The 17,790-nt window shown below is 38.7% G+C and overlaps 1 protein-coding gene across 10 annotated transcripts in view; it reads left to right on the top strand.

The window, feature by feature from the left end:
- The window catches only part of TAF1 (TATA-box binding protein associated factor 1), a 90,927-nt gene that overhangs the window by 41,676 nt on the left and 31,461 nt on the right, over positions 1 to 17,790 (top strand). For all 10 annotated transcript variants that reach the window (XR_005787996.1, XR_005787997.1, XM_040467731.1 and 7 more), the window contains exons 30-32: positions 227 to 349; positions 1,358 to 1,450; positions 1,533 to 1,617. Coding sequence is in view for 8 of the 10 variants with exons in the window: in XM_040467731.1 (XP_040323665.1) it covers positions 227 to 349; positions 1,358 to 1,450; positions 1,533 to 1,617 (301 nt within the window). In the remaining 2 variants the exon portion in view is untranslated. The remainder of the gene's footprint in view (positions 1 to 226; positions 350 to 1,357; positions 1,451 to 1,532; positions 1,618 to 17,790) is intronic.

Genomic DNA, 17,790 nt, shown 5'->3' on the forward strand with positions numbered 1-17,790 from the left:
CATTGAGGAGGGCACCTGTTGGGATGAGCACTGGGTGTTGTATGGAAGCCAGTTTGACAATAAATTATATTAAATGAATAAATAAGTGAATAAATAAATAAATAAAATAAAGTTAGGTTTTTTTTGGGCAAGGGCAGTAGGTGACTGAACCATAAATTATCCATAATTTTCTGTGGTGATTATACCTCAAGGAAACCTGTTTTTCCTTTGCTTTGTTTCATATCAGAAAGAAGACAAATTGGCTCGTTTAGAGAAAGCTATCAACCCCTTGCTGGATGATGATGACCAAGTGGCATTTTCTTTCATTCTGGATAACATTGTCACCCAGAAGATGATGGCAGTTCCAGATGTAAGTGGTCTCTGTGCTAAATATTGTGAAGATAGTACAGAAGGAAGGGGCAGGAGGATGTATGTTTATGTATGTTGGGGAGTCTGCAAGGTAGTGTTTATAAATTCAAACGCGTATAATTTAAAAAACTGACCTTTTTGCTGTATGAGTGCTTTATCATTAAAATCAGAGGCCAGGAGGGGCGCCTGGGTGGCTCAGTCGGTTGAGCGTCCGACTTCGGCTCAGGTCATGATCTCACGGTTTGTGAGTTCGAGCCCCGCATCGGGCTCTGTGCTGACAGCTCAGAGCCTGGAGCCTGCTTCTGCTTCTGTGTCTCCCTCTCTCTCTGTCCCTAACCCAGTCGCATTCTGTCTCTGTCTCTATCAAAAATAAATAAACATTAAAAAAAATAATAATAAATAAATAAATAAAATCAGAGGCCAGGAATCTGCAGGTATAGAGAGATTTTCTCTTCCTGTTACTGACATTCAGTATTTGAAAGCTCCCAAATAGCCCTGGAGAGAAATCAGGATGCCAGCTAATGGGAGTCTTTGAATTGAAAGGTGCTTCTTGACAAATGACAGTTTATTAATTATCCGCTGTTTATTGTCTTGTGTTTGTTTGTTTTGTCTTTTGCAACTTTATGGCAGGGCTACCACGTTGACTGTATGAGAATCATTTGGTAATGATTCTCCCTTAGGAGTTCTGAACTCAATCTCCTTTTGTGTTGTGGGCACATGTTATATATGTGTTAATGCTATAAAACTTCTGGAGGGGAGTAGGGAATAAGAAGTTTTAACTGTGAGTATAGAACAAAAGTTCTTACACTATCAGGGCATAGTAATCCTTAAAGAAATCCAAGAACCCCTTAAATTATATACGGAGTTTTGTGTGAATGTGTGTCTTTCTGGGAAAAGTGGTTCATAGCTTTTGTTGGAGCGTTAGGCAAATGTGTGACCCAATGAAGGTTGAGAGTCTCTGGTATAAAGAATGGTTTCCATTTCATTTCTTATGCTTTGTGTTTTCTAGTCTTGGCCATTTCATCACCCAGTTAATAAGAAGTTTGTTCCAGATTATTACAAAGTGATTGTCAGTCCAATGGATTTAGAGACTATACGTAAGGTGAGTGATTTGATCTAAAATGTGTTTTTAGAATCAAGTAACTTTGTACATGAATCTGAGTCCCTGGTTCTTTTAATCACAGAATATCTCCAAGCATAAGTACCAGAGTCGGGAAAGCTTTCTCGATGATGTCAACCTTATTCTGGCCAACAGTGTTAAGTATAATGGTGGGTATTTGTCCTTTTTTAAATTTCTTTCCATCTATCTATCCATCCAGTTTTAGTTAGCATTATTAAAATTTAATTGTATGAACAATTAATTAGCCTTGAACAGTGATAGCAGACTTAGTCAACTGACTTACTCTCCTTTTTTTTTTAAGCAGGCACATATTTCAATGTGTTTTATAAAGTCTGCTAATAACTTTTAATGAAAAAGCAAGGTACATTTATTTTTAAACTTTGGAAAGCACAGAAACATGAAAAGAGAATAAAAATTAAAAGGATATTACTTTGGGCTTTGAGCCATCACTGCTTTCCAAGAGATAGGAAAATTCACCTATGCCCTAGTCCCTTAGATGGAGCTTAAGGAAATGTATGACTGGAGGCCATAGTGAGCTTCCTTAGAGCATAGAGTTTTTGGTCAGTACATGACCTGATAATATAAGTCAAGCTAGTTACTTCTTTTTCTTTATTAATTTTTTTAACATTTATTTATTTTTGAGAGAGAGACAGACTGCAAATGGGGGAGGGGCAGAGAGAGAAGGAGACACAGAATCTGAATCAGGAGCCAGGCTCTGAGCTGTCAGCACAGAGCCCAACGTGGGGCTCAAACCCACAAACTTCAAGATGGTGACCTGAGCTGAAGTTGGGCACTCAACCAACTGAGCCACCCGGGGGCCCGCTAGTCACTTACTTCTGTGCTGACTACTTAATCTGGTAGGAAAGACAATCCAAGTGATGGAGACTGTTAAAATGCAGGTCGATAAGGTCTGTATTAGAAAGACTACAAAGCACACTAGAGGAGCAAAACGAACACCTTTGTCTAAGCGTTAGAAAAGGCTTTATAGATAAGCTAATAAAGATTTTCAAATGACTTGCTTGTTAAGTAAACATTGATTAAGCACCTAATATGTGCTGGCACTGATAGATGCCACAAATATAAAATCAACTTAGGCATGATTCCTGCCCCCACATTGATTAGAGTTTAGTTGGGGCAACAAAAAAGAAAATTTATAGAAGCTAAATATTATGCTAGATGTATGCACAGAGTGCCAAAGAGACACAGACAGGATATCTACACCAAGAGTATGATTAGAGGAAACTTTCTGGAAAAGAGTTTTCTTAAGCTGATTTCTAAAGGATCAGTAGAGTTCACTAAGCAAAGAATGTGGAGGAGAAAACATTCCAGGCAGAGAACAGTAGTATGTAAAGACACAGAGGCCTGAAATTATATTAAATGGGCTTAAGAGACAAATTGTTGGGGTTGCAGTCACCTGTGCATGTTGGTGAATGACTGGTTTTATGTAGAAGTCTCTAGGAATCAAATCCTAGAGAGCCTTGTGTGTGCCATATGTCACACTTAAGAATTTTTTTTTTTAAGTTTTTATTTATTTATTTTTGAGAGACAGAGAGAGCAGGGGAGGGGCAGAGAGAGAAGGACAGAGAGAGAATCCCAAGCAGGCTCCATGTTGCCAGCACAGAGCCAGATGTAGGGCTTGAACTCACAAACTGAGATCATGACCTGAGCCGAAACCAAGAGTCAGATGCTGAACCGACTGAGCCACCGAGGTGCCCCTAAAGAGATTTTACTTTACCTTAAATGGAAAGACATTGAAGAATTAAGCAGTGAAATGATGATCTCCTATAACTCCTTAAGCAAAAAAGAAGAGGAAGCTAAGGGCGTTTGAGAGAATTACCTAGCATACTGAGGTTTGAACTGAAAAATCCACATGACTGTGTGACTTTGCTGCAGCAGTATTCAGCAGCCTAACTAGTGTGGCTGTACATTTGCTAGATAGGAGGGACAGAGAATTGAAGGCGGGAGGTCGAAGGAAGGGACAACCAGAGAGATGAGAAAATGGGCATAGAGAAGAGAATGTTCAATACCAGGGAGGAATGAGAGAACAGGGTGAGTTCAGAGAGCTATACTTGACCAGAACCTGTATGTATATTATTAAGTGAAGTGGTAGGACATGATCCTTCTATTTTTGTTCCATCTGGGTTGGTTTAAAAGAATCAACTTTCTCCCTTGTGCTCATTGGAAATCGGAGTGGAAATGCCTTTTGTCAGGTTAGTTATCTCTCCATTATTGTCTTCTAAAAACGCTTAAAGCTCATCAGCCATAATTCTGGTAAAAAAGAAGTGTTTAGGTTCACAGATGTCTAAAAATGATTGTAATAAGTGATAAGCAAGAGTGTTCTAGAAAGCCTCTGTGGCCTTGATGATGGCTAACTTAAGATATAAGGCAGATTTTAAAAGGAGTTTATGTAAGGCAAAAAGAAAAACCCAGAAGATGCTAAGTGACAAATGAACAGAGGGCAGATGGACAGATCACAGAACACTGACATTAAATAGCTAATGAACATGAATATTCAGTTGCACCCAGTAATCAAAGAAATACAAATTGAAACAGAGGGAGGTACCTTTTTTCCACCTATTCGATTAGCTCAATTTTTTTTTAATGTTTGTTTAGTTATTTGTTTTGAGAGAGAGAGCATGTGCACATGAGCAGGGGAGAGGCAGAGAGACAGAGAGAGAGGGAATCTCAAGCAGGCTCTGCACTGTCAGCACAGAGCCCGACATGGGGCTGGATCTCAAACTGTGAGGTCATAACCTGAGCTGAAATCGAGAGTGGGACACTCAACCAACTCCAACTGAGCCACCCAGGCACCCCTCAATTTTGTTTAATGCAAGTATTCAATGCTAGTGAGGCGGGTACCCTCACATACTGCTGTTGGCAGTATAAGCTTGTAAGACATTTCTGGAAAGCTCTTTGGCAGCATTTAGAGACTAAAAAATAGTTAAGAGAGCAGACTTTATAATCAAGTATGCTTGAGTTTGAATATTGGTCCCACCATTTAATAGCAGTGTGACTTTGGGTAAGTAACTTAGCCTTTGCTTTCCCATCTGTAAAATGGGAATAATAATGGTACCTTCCTCAGAGGGCTGTTGAGCCTTTGCTTTCCCATCTGTAAAATGGGAATAATAATGGTACCTTCCTCAGAGGGCTGTTGAGAGGGTTAAATAAAATAATGCATGTAAGTGTTTAATGTACATGCATGGCATACACAACATGGTATAACAACCTGCCCTAATCAGAGCTGTAGACAAAGATATTCCTGATTGTGTTATTTATATTAAAGAGAAATAACCTGAATGGTTAATGTAGAGGGAATGATTAGTTATTGTGCCATCAGTATGATGGGTTATTATATAAAGATTGAGAACTCTTTTTTAAAAGAAATTAAAGACAAAAGTGCTTACAATGTTAAGTGAGAAAAGCAGAGCACAAAACTTATTTCATCTCAGTTACACTTTTAAAAAAGTGCATATATATAGGAAAAACTGGAAGGAAACACATCAAATGTGTTAATAGTGGTTATTTCTGAGATGTAGGATTAGGATTTTCTTTGTTTTCATCTTTTGTATGTTTTCCAAGTTTTCTACTAGTATGAAAAGGCAGGAAACTCTTCCTAGAGGTTTTTGAATTTTCAGGGATGATGATTATAGTAGCTAATTAAATATTCAGCACCTCTCCTCCTGTGCCAAGCTGAATAGTCAGGTAGAGAAGGGTGGGGAAGAAGTTCCAGGAAGAGAGCACAAACAGAAAAGTAGGTGAGAGTGCCTTGGATAGAGAAGTGCAAATAGTTGAGTTTGGCTAGGGTAAAGACTAGGAGCTACTTTTGGTAAGAGAGGAGTTTTTCAAGATAGATGGGGCCAAATCACAAAAGGCCTGGTGTGTCACATTAAGCTTTTAAAAAGGAAAGAGGATCATAGCAGATATTTTAGCAAGATCATTCTAGAAGCTATCTAAAGAACAGATAGGAGGGGAATTAGATATAGAGACCCATAGAGAAACTGTTGACAATAGTCCAAGTTAAAAATATTGAGGGCTTGAGCCATGATAAGTAGCCATAAGAATGGAAAGGTGGGGACAGATTGTAGAGATATTGTGGAGGTAGAATTGATATCTTCATAAGTGGTTGGAAGTTGGGGATGTTGGGTAAAGGGCAGGGAGAATTCAGGATGTTGCCAAGTGCTCATTTGCTCTTGGGTGAAAACAGAAATGGATACAAACTTTTTAAAGGACTGTAAATGTTCATCGCCTTTGATCAGTTTCACCTCTAGGGAATGCTCCACACACAGGTTTGCAAAGGCATGTGTATAGATACACATATATTTATAATTGCAACATCATCCAGTTGACCCTTGAACAACATCAATTTGAACTGTGCAGGTTCACTTATACACAGATTTTTTTACAGTAGAGTATTCTAAATGTATTTTCCTTATGATTTTTAAAAATTTATTCCCAAGTTAGTTAACATACAGTGTAGTCATGGTTTCAGGAGTAGAACCCAGTGATTCATCTGTTACATAAGACATCCAGTGCTCATACCAACAAGTGCCCTCAATGCCCGTCACCCATTTTCCCCACCCGCATCAACCCTCAGTTTGTTCTCTTTAAGGGTCTCTTATGGTTTGCCTCCCTCTCTCTTTTTATCTTATTTTTCCTTCCCTTCTCCTGTGTTCATCTGTTAAGTTTCTCAAAGTCCACATATGAGTGAAATCATGTGATACCTGTCTTCTCTGACTGATTCACTTAGCATAATACCCTTATGATTTTCTTAGTAGCATTGTCTTTTCTGCAGCTTACTTTATTGTAAGAATACATTATATAATACATATGACATACAAAGCATATGTTAATCAACTGTTAATGTTATCAGTAAGTTTTTCAGTCATCGGTAGTTAAGTCTTTGGGGAGTCAGAAGTTATAAGCAGATTTTTGATTGCACAGGATATAGGCACCTCTAACCCCTGTGTTCAAGAGTCAACTGTAATTGCAAAAACATGGGAGCTCTTTGGTTTTCTAACAGTAGGAAATCAGTGAAGTAAATGACGGTACCTGTATATGGTGGAGTACTGTTTAGCTATCAAAATGGTAGATTAGCTAATAAGGTATATTTGTATATGCTGATATGAAAATGTATTCAAGATGTATTGTTGAAAAATAGGTAACTTGACAGTATATACAGAAGAGGTTGCAAATTCAGATCTTATAAAGGCGAGATAAGTATGAATGAAATGGGCTCAAAAGCAACCAATGAACCGGAGAGCACATACTCATCTAAAGGAATCAGTCACTATTTAGCTTGTTTGTTGCCATAGAATAGAATTACTAGGGGTGCCTGGGTGGCTCAGTCGGTTAAGCGTCCGACTTCGGCTCAGTTTGTGATCTCATGGTCCATGGATTTGAGCCCTGTGTCAGGCTCTGTGCTGACAGCTCAGAGCCTGGAACCTGCTTTGTCTGTGTCTCCCTTTCTCTCTGTCCCTCCCCGTTTACGCTCTGTCTGTCTCTCAAACATAAATAAAAATAGCGAAAAACATTTAAAAAAAAGAATAGAATTACTAAAGGGAGAGATGGAGGATAATTTTCACTTTGTGCGTGTTTGTGCTTAGACGTTTGAAGTTTTTTGTTTTTTGTTTTTTTAGAGTTTATTTATCCAGAGAGAGAGCCAGCATGCGCACAAGTCAGAGAGAGGCAGAGAAAGAGGTGGGGAGAGAGAGAATCCCAAGCAGGCTCTGTACTTGTGCAGAGACTGATGCGAGGCTAGAATTCACGAACTATGAGATCATGACCTGAACCAAAGTCAGATGCTTAACTGACTGAACCACCCAGGCGTCACAGATGTTTGAATTTTTGTAATTGAGCACACAATACTTTGTAATAAAAAAAAAAATTCCACTTTTGGAAGGTTGGATAAATCAGATGACATCTAGAATTCTGACCTGACCAGTTATGGTGGTGCCAGTGACTTAATATAGGAAATAAAGGAGGAGCGGTTTGGGAGAAAAAGTGGTCGAGTTCAGTTTGGGGTGTGTTGTATTGAGGAAGAGCATCCAAGTGAAGACTTAGTAGTAGTTAGCTATATACATGTCTGAAGCTCACAAGGGAAGTCATTACTGTAAATATGGATATTTTTTCAGAGCGGCATATGAAAGTATAAGTAGATGGAGCTCAAATAGGGACTACAGTATATTCCTTGAACCCCTCTGATGCTGTATGTAAAATATGGTTGTATTTTTTTTCCAGGTAGAAAAACCATAGTTTTATCAGATTACTAAAGTTGTATGTGACCCAGAAAAGTTAAGAGCCATTGTTTAGTTGAGGGAAAATGTAGGAGGAGAAGAGACTTGACAAGTTCCAGCCTTTAAGGGATCAGGTAGAGAATACTGGGGAGTGGCCAGAATCAAAGAAGGAAAAACAGAAGAGACTAAAGACCTGGAAACCCAAGAGGAGGAGAATGGCCAACAGGTCAGGTGCTACAGAGAAGACCAAAGAGGGTGGTTGTTAGGAGAGTTGTTTCAGTGAGGTGGTAGAATCAAAGCCAGACTGCAGAGGATATGAATGAATGGAAAGTGAGGAAATAGAAACAGAAATTTGCCTATGAAGGGAAGAGGGAAGACTAATCAGTATGTGGAAGGGGATGAAAACATTTGGACAAGGGACCTTTGTATAGGTGAAAAAAAAAGAAAAGGATATGACAGGAGGTCCTTATAGAAGGTGGGAAGATACACATTGAGAAAGTTTCTGCCCAGTAGCCTCTTATTTTTTCTACTAAGTAGGAAACAGGGTCGTCTGCTGACAGTGGGTGAAGTGATGGGAGAAGGAATTTGAAGAGAAGTGTTGATAAGGGTTTGAATCATCTGTTGTAGGAAACTTGAAAAGTAGCTGACTAGGGACATTTTAGAACTGTTGAGGAGCCTTCAAGGGTCCAGCTGATGTTGGAGACCATTCATTTTTATAGTAGCAGCAGTTGGCACAGTTGTGTAATTGTTGGGGAACTGGGAAGGCAGATGATAGATTTGATTCAGGATTCAGATTTTTTTTTCTAGATGTGTTGGAAAGATTGGGAACTGAAGGTGTCAGCAAGGAAAAAAAAGTTGAAGTTCGAGCTTCTCAAACTTTGTCACCAGAAGACCCTTTATAGCAGCAGATTTATTATGTTTTATCTTTAAAAGTTAATCAGATTTTGCATTTGACTTATCTGTTTTCACATATTTCATTCACATTTCTTACCAAATTATTTTATATCATCCCCCTACATCTATCTTCAAGTACAATTACTGATGAAGGGAGATATATTATATACATGTTACCTTATTTTTTATTTTTTCTAATTTTTAAGTTTATTTATTTTGGTGGGGGAGGAACAGAGAGAGAGAGAGAGAGAGAGAATCCCAAGCTGGCTCTGCACTGCCAGCACAGAGCCCAATGTGGGGCCCAAACCCACAAAACGGTGAGATAATGCCCTGAGCTGGAACCAAGTTGGATGCCCAACCAACCGAGCCACCCAGGCTCAATTACCTTATTTTTTAAAGCACGGGAGCTGATGAGGGAGGAAACTAAAGCCAAGAGAGGCTTGATAGATTGGAAAATAGGAATTAATGAGCTTATAAGTGTCCTTGAGGTCAGAGAGAATAAAAAAACTGGACAGATAAAAGGCTGTGATAAGAAAGTGGGATATTGGAATTGAAACTTTCAGAAGTGAATCTGTTTTCAGTAAAGATAGCATTCTGTATATAGCCTTGGATATGTTTGGCTAGAGTGGAGGTGCAAACCTTTGGCATGAAATTTACAAGGATTTTGGATGGATAGTACATGAGGACATTAGAGTAACCTACCATGATGGGGAAGGATTTGGAGCCAAGAGGAAGACTCTGCTGTCAGGTGTGTAGGTCCTTGGTGAATGTGAGTGAGTTTGTGATGGTGAGTAGAGCTCTCAAACTCAGGTGGCCTGCAGGGGTCAGGCAAGTAATGTAAATGAGTGCAGTAGGCCAGGTGTGGATTGTAGTGAACTAAAAGAGTACATATTCCATCTAAAGAGGCATGTACTTCATTTGATTGTTGTCCTAAGGAAATGAGCATATAATACAATGTTGCTAGGTAATCTTAATTTTTCAAGAGAAGCTGAAAATGTAGATTTTTGTGTGCGACATTTCCCAATTTTTATGTATTTTCAAATAATTTAAAATTGTTTTAAAAAAATTCTCTGGGCCAAACAAAAACATCTATTTGTAGGCCAAGTCTGGCTCCAAGACAGCTGGTTTTCAACCTCTGGCATAGTAGAGAACAAGTCTTAAAATAGGGGAGATTTTTTTCCCATGGGGGAGTAAATAAGGATTTGGCAGCAGTAGTGAACAGTCTAGAAGGCTGACTTTTCCCCCTCTGAAACCAATGGATAAGAGTATAAGAATCTTCCGAGTAGGGCTGTGAGGGTTAGTGGTGTCATGTGATACAAAATGCGACATCTTTTGTACTAAAAGGACATCAGTCATCTAGTTGAAGACCACTTACGAGGTGTTTCCTACTATCCGGTACCATACACCAAATAATACTTTTATTTAAAATTTTGTTGGTTTGGTATGATTTCAACATGCTTCTGTTTTTAATTAATAGTAATAGAGTCCATGAGGGTCTATTCCCTAAAAAATTTACTAACCACGGTTAGTAGAATGGTATATCTAGTTAACATTATCTTGACTCTTTCCATTCAGATTCTTCACACATAATATCACACTACATATAAGCATATTTTTGTAGCATTTTATATAACTTTATCACCTTATCCTATATATTTTTTTTAAATATATTTTTTTTCAACGTTTATTTATTTTTTGGGGGACAGAGAGAGACAGAGCATGAACGGGGGAGGGGCAGAGAGAGAGGGAGACACAGAATCGGAAACAGGCTCCAGGCTCTGAGCCATCAGCCCAGAGCCTGACGCGGGGCTCGAACTCCCGGACCGCGAGATCGTGACCTGGCTGAAGTCGGACGCTCAACCGACTGCGCCACCCAGGCGCCCCCACCTTATCCTATATTATCGTGTGTGTGTGTGTGTATAATATGTGTATATAAGGTATATAGCCACGCTGAGGTTAGGGTTATTAGGGGACAAGTAACACTACATATAAAACTGTACCTGGAAGGGTACAGGACATGTCAGAGGACTGTCTAGTAGTTAAGCAGTGGTGATGGACTACACCCTAATAATAGAGATTAAGCCCTTAGGCCTTCCACGTGCCATGTAGGTACTGAATCAACCTCAGAGCCTCTCTTTCTGTTCAAGTAATATTTGAAAAGAGTATTAATAATCAGGGAAACCCAAAACTTGGGATTGGAGCTATTTGTGGTAGTCTCAGAAGGCATACAGCACTCCATGTCTGTGAAAGAAGAGGGGCATGTAGATCAAGAAATCCCTTCTGGGGGCACCTGGGAGGCTTAGCCGGTTGAGCGTCCAATTTTGACTCAGGTCATAATCTCATAGCTCATGAGTTCGGGCCCTGTGTCGGGCTCTGTGCTGACAGCTCGGAGCCTGGATCCTGCTTCGGATTCTGTGTCTCCCTCTCTCTGCCCCTCCCCCACTTGCATGCACACACGTACACATGCACGTTCTCTCTCAAAAATAAACATTAAAAAAAAGAAATCCCTTCTGAGAAACACAACCCAAACTTGTATAAAACTGTAAGGTCCTAAGTTGTTGATAGAGGTGTTAGTACTTAGTGTTCGGTTGAATTTGAAGTGAACTGCATAGTCTGTTCCAGTAGGTGATGCCAAGCTATTCATGATATTTCTTTTCCCAAAGAATTTCCTAGCAAGTTACTCCTCTAGTGCTCTCCAAACCAAAAATCAACTCTGATGAGAAGCCACCTTCAGGGTAGGCCTAGGATAAGTAGATCCTGTGTCCTAAAACCTGAGACCCTGAAGTTTTAGAATGCTCAGTGGGATCCTACAACCTAGATAAGATACAAGATAACTTTACAAAAAACAAAAACAAAAACAAAAACCCGCAAACACCTGGGAAGGTTTTCTTTCTACTTTTGTTTAACTCCCAACCCTGTGTGAGCTCTGATAGTTCTGTTTATAGGACCCTTTGTGGAATCTCATCCTATACATGTGGAGGTTAGTATTCAACCAAAGACTCAAGGGAGCCTCTTTGCAGATCTTAACTTATTTTTCTGTGGAGCTCCCTCCTCTCTGGTTCTACCCTGCAGTTTCCAGCTGTCTTCGCCTCAGAAACCAATATTCGTCTCTGTCGCCTTGTGAGACTGCTGTGCCTTGCGTGGGTAGAAAGTAGAAAGCCACAGCCAATTATAGAGCCCACCTCCTTTATTTCGCTTCTCCCAGCGATCATAGTCCCACACTTCCTGTTGGTCAGTGTTTGAAAACAGTAGTTTCATAGCAGGCCACTAGCAGTTCTTCCATCTGGAAGGTCTTTTAATTTTGTTTGTGGTGTTTTCTGACATAGAGTAACTTTTTTAAATTGATGTGTAATTAATATACAGTGTTATATTAGTTTCAGGTATACAATATGATTCAAACAGTTCCATACATTCTTAGGGCTTATCAAGATAAGTGTGCTCTGTAATCCCCATCACTCCATCCCCAAACCCCTCTCCTCTGGCGACCACCAGTTTGCTCTCTGTATTTAAGAGTCTGTTTGTTTGTGTGTTTTTTCTTTGTTCTTTTGTTTCTTAAATTCCACATATGAGTGAAATCATATGATGTTTGTCTTTCCCTGACTGACTTGTTTGCCTTAGCATTATACTCTCTAGTGCCGTACATGTCGTTTCAAATGTCAGGATTTCACTCTTTTCGAGGGCTGAATACTATTCCATTGTATCTATATACTACCGTCTCATTTATCTACCTATGGATGGACACTTGGGTTGCTTCCATATCTTGGCTATTCTAAATAATGCTGCAATAAACATAGGGGTGCATGTATCTTTTCAAATTCGTGTTTTCATTTTCTTTGGGGTCAATAGACACATGAAAAGACACATTACTAAACCTGATGTTTCCCTGATGGAAATGCAAATCAAAACCACAATGAAATATCACCTTACACATGTCAGAATATCTAAAATCAAAAACATAAAAAATATCAAGTGTGTTGGTGAGGATACGGAGGAAAAGGAACCTTCATGCACTGTTGGTGGGAATGCAAATTGGTGCAGTCATTGTGGAAACAGTAATGGGGTTTCCTCAAAAAATGAAAATAGAATTATCATATGATCCAGTAATTCCACTACTAGGTATGTACCCAGAGAAAATGAGAAACTTCATTTTTATGTAGTTATATTTTTCAGTCTTTTCCTTCAGGATTTTTATCTTTGGTTACACTTGTTTAAAAGATCTCCCCTACCCCTAAGATACCCAACTGTATTCTCTTCTAATACATATCATATTTTAAATTTTTGAATGTTTATTGACTTAAAAAAATAGATTCTATGGTATAAGGTAAATATCTAACTTACCTTCTCTTCCACATGATTAGCCAAAGGGTCCTAAGTTCTATTTATGGAATAGTCTATCCTTTCCTACTAAATGAAATGATACCTTTATCATATGCTGAATTCTTATGTATTCTTGAACCTATTTGGAGATTTTCTATTGTCTTTTATTTGTTTGTCTAATCTGCACTATTACACCAGATAGTATCACTGTGATCATCACTCAGACTTTATAATTTTAAATTCCTTGTCTTTCTTGGCTCAATTATTATAGAAACTCCAAGATAATTTTTGTTAGATTCTAACTTGACCCCAAGTAAATAAATAGTATTGAAATCTTATTTAATGTATGGATTAAGTTGGAGAGCGTGTGTATCTTTATAATACATTTCTGTTTCTTCATTTATTCACATTCTTTTTACTCCCTCAACAAAGGCTTCTAGTTTTCTTTGGATAATTTCTAGGTATCTTTAATTTATTCCCACACATATATTTTATAGTTTTTGTTGCTATTGAGCATCTTTTTGTTGTTGTTAAGTTTATTCCTAGGCAATTTAAAAGTTTTGCTGCTATTGTACATATGCTGTTTTTCCCCTATCTGCTTATTAATTCTGAAGTTTTCAGTCAGTTTGAATATGAGTAGATGATTCGGTATTATTCATAGGTTAATACAATGCTTAGTATTTATATTTCCATATACTAGTTTCTAAGTCTGTCCTATGAGACTACTCTGTAAAGTTTGGCCAGTAATAAATAAAAAGGTTCTTTTTTATCTGTCAATGACCTTCCTTAGATTGGGGCAAGATATAAATATTCCTATGTGAAGGTTAAGTCTCTCACATCATTGAAGAGAATAAAATCACTCTCAACCCTGCTTCAGCCTCTTGCTGCCTTTCTTGCTCTTCCTCTTCTTCACAGCCAGACTTCGGTTTTGTTTTTGGTTTTTGTTTTTGTTTTTATTGTGGTAAAATGTACACAACATAAAAATCTTGCCTTTTAAACCATTTTTAGATGTACAGTTCAGTGGCATTAAGTATGTTCAAAATGTCGTGCAACCATCACTGCTACCCGTTTCCAGAACTTTTTCATCATCCCAAACAGAAACTCTATATCCATTAAACAATAATCCTGTTCTCCCCTTCTCTCAGCCCTTGGCAACTTCTGTTCTACTTTCTATCTGTGAATTTGCCTCTTCCAGGTACTTCATGTAAGGTAAATCAGTACATAGAATACTTGCCCTTTTGTGTCTGGCTTATTTCATCAAGGTTCATCCATGTTGTGTAGCATGATCACTTTTTTTTAATGAGTACGTAACGTTTCTCTCCTTTTCTTTACCTACCATTCATGCCTCATTCAGCTTTAACCTGGCTTCTGCCTGTCCAACATACCAAGTGAATAGGATCACATGATTGCCAGATACAGCTGGCACTTTTTAGTCGTTTTCTTGGCGTCACCCCAGTATTGGACATCACTGATCATTCCTTTCTTGAAACTGTATTATAATCATTGGCTTCGTAACTTTTTAAAAATGTTTTATTTATTTTTGAGAGAGATCGAGAGAGAGACAGTATGAGCGGGGGAGAGGCAGAGAGAGAGGGAGACACAGAATCTGAAGCAGGCTCCAGGCTCCAAGCTGTCAGCACAGAGCCCGACGCGGGGCTCAAACTCGTGAACTACAAGATCATGATGTGAGCCGAAATCGGACACTTAACCAACTGAGCCACCCAGGCACCCCGTGTATTATAATCATTGACTTCATAACTTTTAGCCTTTATATTCCTCCTATCTGTTAGATCATTCCTTTACCATCTCCTTTGCTGAATGTTCCTCTGCCTGTTCCTCTAACTTCAACAGCCACCTCTTTCCTGATAAATCTCAGTTTTATTCTGAATGAAGGTCTGTATACCCATCCCCCTGCTGAACATTTCCGCTTGGATGTCTCAGTGGAACTTCAGACATCCCTCACACTGAACGTTCTTCTGTCCTTCTCTATTCTAGCTGTTCTCCCTTCATCCTTTATTCAACTCAGTCCTTCACTATTTCCAGTCTGGGTTTAATGGGGGCACTAGTGTCACCCAGTAGCTGCACCTAGAAACCTCAGGGTTATTTTTAATTCTTTCCCTTGAAGAATTCTCCAACTTCCAATATATCAGTAAAGCCCTCATTGTATTTTGCCTGGAGTATAACAGCAAATAGTTACCTGGCTAACGTTCCAGCCTCTAGACTTATTAACCTAGCATTCACATTCTTGTCAGATGGACCTCTTTTTTAAAAGATAAAAAAAAATTATTTTTTATAAAAGGTCAAACAATATGGAAATATATAAAATTTAAAATTTAAAGCTTCTGTCTACCCTCCTAACCCCATCTGCCATAGATTGACAGTAAAACAGAGGTAACCATTTTAGCATATATCCTTATATATCTTTTCCATGCTTTTTTTTCTTCCATGCTTTTTTTCTGTACTTACACAAAGCATGTTTAATAAATTACACATAGTTTTTAAAAATTTATTTTTATAAGAATTGCCATTTTTACAAAGAATTATTTTGTAAGTTGCTCTTTGCTAATAAATATATTGTGATTTTTTTGAAATAATTTTAGATTCAAGAAATTACAAAAATACTACAGAGCCTCGTGTACCCTTCACTCAGCTTCTGCCGGTGGTGACATCTTACGTAACTTTAGTTCATTATCAAAATCAGGAAATTGGTTTGGTACATTACCATTAACTAGGTTTCAGACCTTATTCAGTTTGCACTTAAAAAAATCTATATTGTGTGTGTATGTACAGTCCCATGCAGTTTTATGCCGTCATGTAGCCACTACTGTTCTATTACTACCAGAAAACTCCCCAATGCTACCTCTTTGTATCTGCATCCCCCTACATGTACCTACCACTGTCTTGTCCCTTGGCAACCTCTTATCTATTCTTCATCTTTATAGTTTGGACATTTGAGCATGTTAACATAAAAAATAACACTTTTTGAGATTGACTTTTTTCACTAAGCTTATTTCCCTTGAGATCTCTTTTAATTGTTATATGTATCAGTAGTTCATTTCTCCAAATTGCTGAGTAGTGTTCCATTGTGCCACAGTTTGTTCAACCATTCATTCACTCATTGAAAGACAGGTTTCCCGTATTTTGTATTGTAAATAAAGCTGCTGTGAACATTTGTGTACAGGGTTTTAGGTTTTGTATTTTCATTTCCCAGGGATAAATGCCCAAGAGGATGATGGTAAACATATGTTTAGGTTTGTAAGAAACTGCCAAACTCTTTTCCAGTGTGTCTGTACCATTTTGCATTCACAAGCAATATATGAATGATCTCTTTAGTATTTAGTATGATCACTGTTTTTTTTTTTTCATTTTAGTCATTCTTTTTTTTTTTTTTATATATGAAATTTATTGTCAAATTGGTTTCCATACAACACCCAGTGCTCATCCCAAAAGGTGCCCTCCTCAATACCCATCACCCACCCTCTCCTCCCTCCAACCCCCCATCAACCCTCAGTTTGCTCTCAGTTCTCAACAGTCTCTTATGCTTTGGCTCTCTCCCACTCTAACCTCTCTTTTTTTTTTTTTCCTTCCCCTCCCCCATGGGTTCCTGTTAAGTTTCTCAGGATCCACATAAGAGTGAAACCATATGGTATCTGTCTTTCTCTGTATGGCTTATTTCACTTAGCATCACACTCTCCAGTTCCATCCACGTTGCTACAAAAGGCCATATTTCATTTTTTCTCATTGCCACGTAGTATTCCATTGTGTATATAAACCACAATTTCTTTATCCATTCATCAGTTGATGGACATTTAGGCTCTTTCCATAATTTGGCTATTGTTGAGAGTGCTGCTATGAACATTGGGGTACAAGTGCCCCTATGCATCAGTACTCCTGTGTCCCTTGGATAAATTCCTAGCAGTGCTATTGCTGGGTCATAGGGTAGGTCTATTTTTAATTTTCTGAGGAACCTCCACACTGCTTTCCAGAGCGGCTGCACCAATTTGCATTCCCACCAACAGTGCAAGAGGGTTCCCGTTTCTCCACATCCTCTCCAGCATCTAGAGTCTCCTGATTTGTTCATTTTGGCCACTCTGACTGGCGTGAGGTGATATCTGAGTGTGGTTTTGATTTGTATTTCCCTGATAAGGAGTGACGCTGAACATCTTTTCATGTGCCTGTTGGCCATCCGGATGTCTTCTTTAGAGAAGTGTCTATTCATGTTTTCTGCCCATTTCTTCACTGGGTTATTTGCTTTTCGGGTGTGGAGTTTGGTGAGCTCTTTATAGATTTTGGATACTAGCCCTTTGTCCGATATGTCATTTGCAAATATCTTTTCCCATTCCGTTGGTTGCCTTTTCGTTTGTTGGTTGTTTCCTTTGCTGTGCAGAAGCTTTTTATCTTCATAAGGTCCCAGTAATTTACTTTTGCTTTTAATTCCCTTGCCTTTGGGGATGTGTCGAGTAAGAGATTGCTACGGCTGAGGTCAGAGAGGTCTTTTCCTGCTTTCTCCTCTAGGGTTTTGATGGTTTCCTGTCTCACATTCAGGTCCTTTATCCATTTTGAGTTTATTTTTGTGAATGGTGTGAGAAAGTGGTCTAGTTTCAACCTTCTGCATGTTGCTGTCCAGTTCTCCCAGCACCATTTGTTAAAGAGACTGTCTTTTTTCCATTGGATGTTCTTTCCTGCTTTGTCAAAGATGAGTTGGCCATACGTTTGTGGGTCTAGTTCTGGGGTTTCTATTCTATTCCATTGGTCTATGTGTCTGTTTTTGTGCCAATACCATGCTGTCTTGATGATGACAGCTTTGTAGTAGAGGCTAAAGTCTGGGATTGTGATGCCTCCTGCTTTGGTCTTCTTCAAAATTACTTTGGCTATTCG

This window comes from Herpailurus yagouaroundi, unplaced genomic scaffold, assembly GCF_014898765.1.
Source record: "Herpailurus yagouaroundi ecotype Mexico unplaced genomic scaffold, PumYag 67569, whole genome shotgun sequence".
Taxonomy (NCBI): domain Eukaryota; kingdom Metazoa; phylum Chordata; class Mammalia; order Carnivora; family Felidae; genus Herpailurus; species Herpailurus yagouaroundi.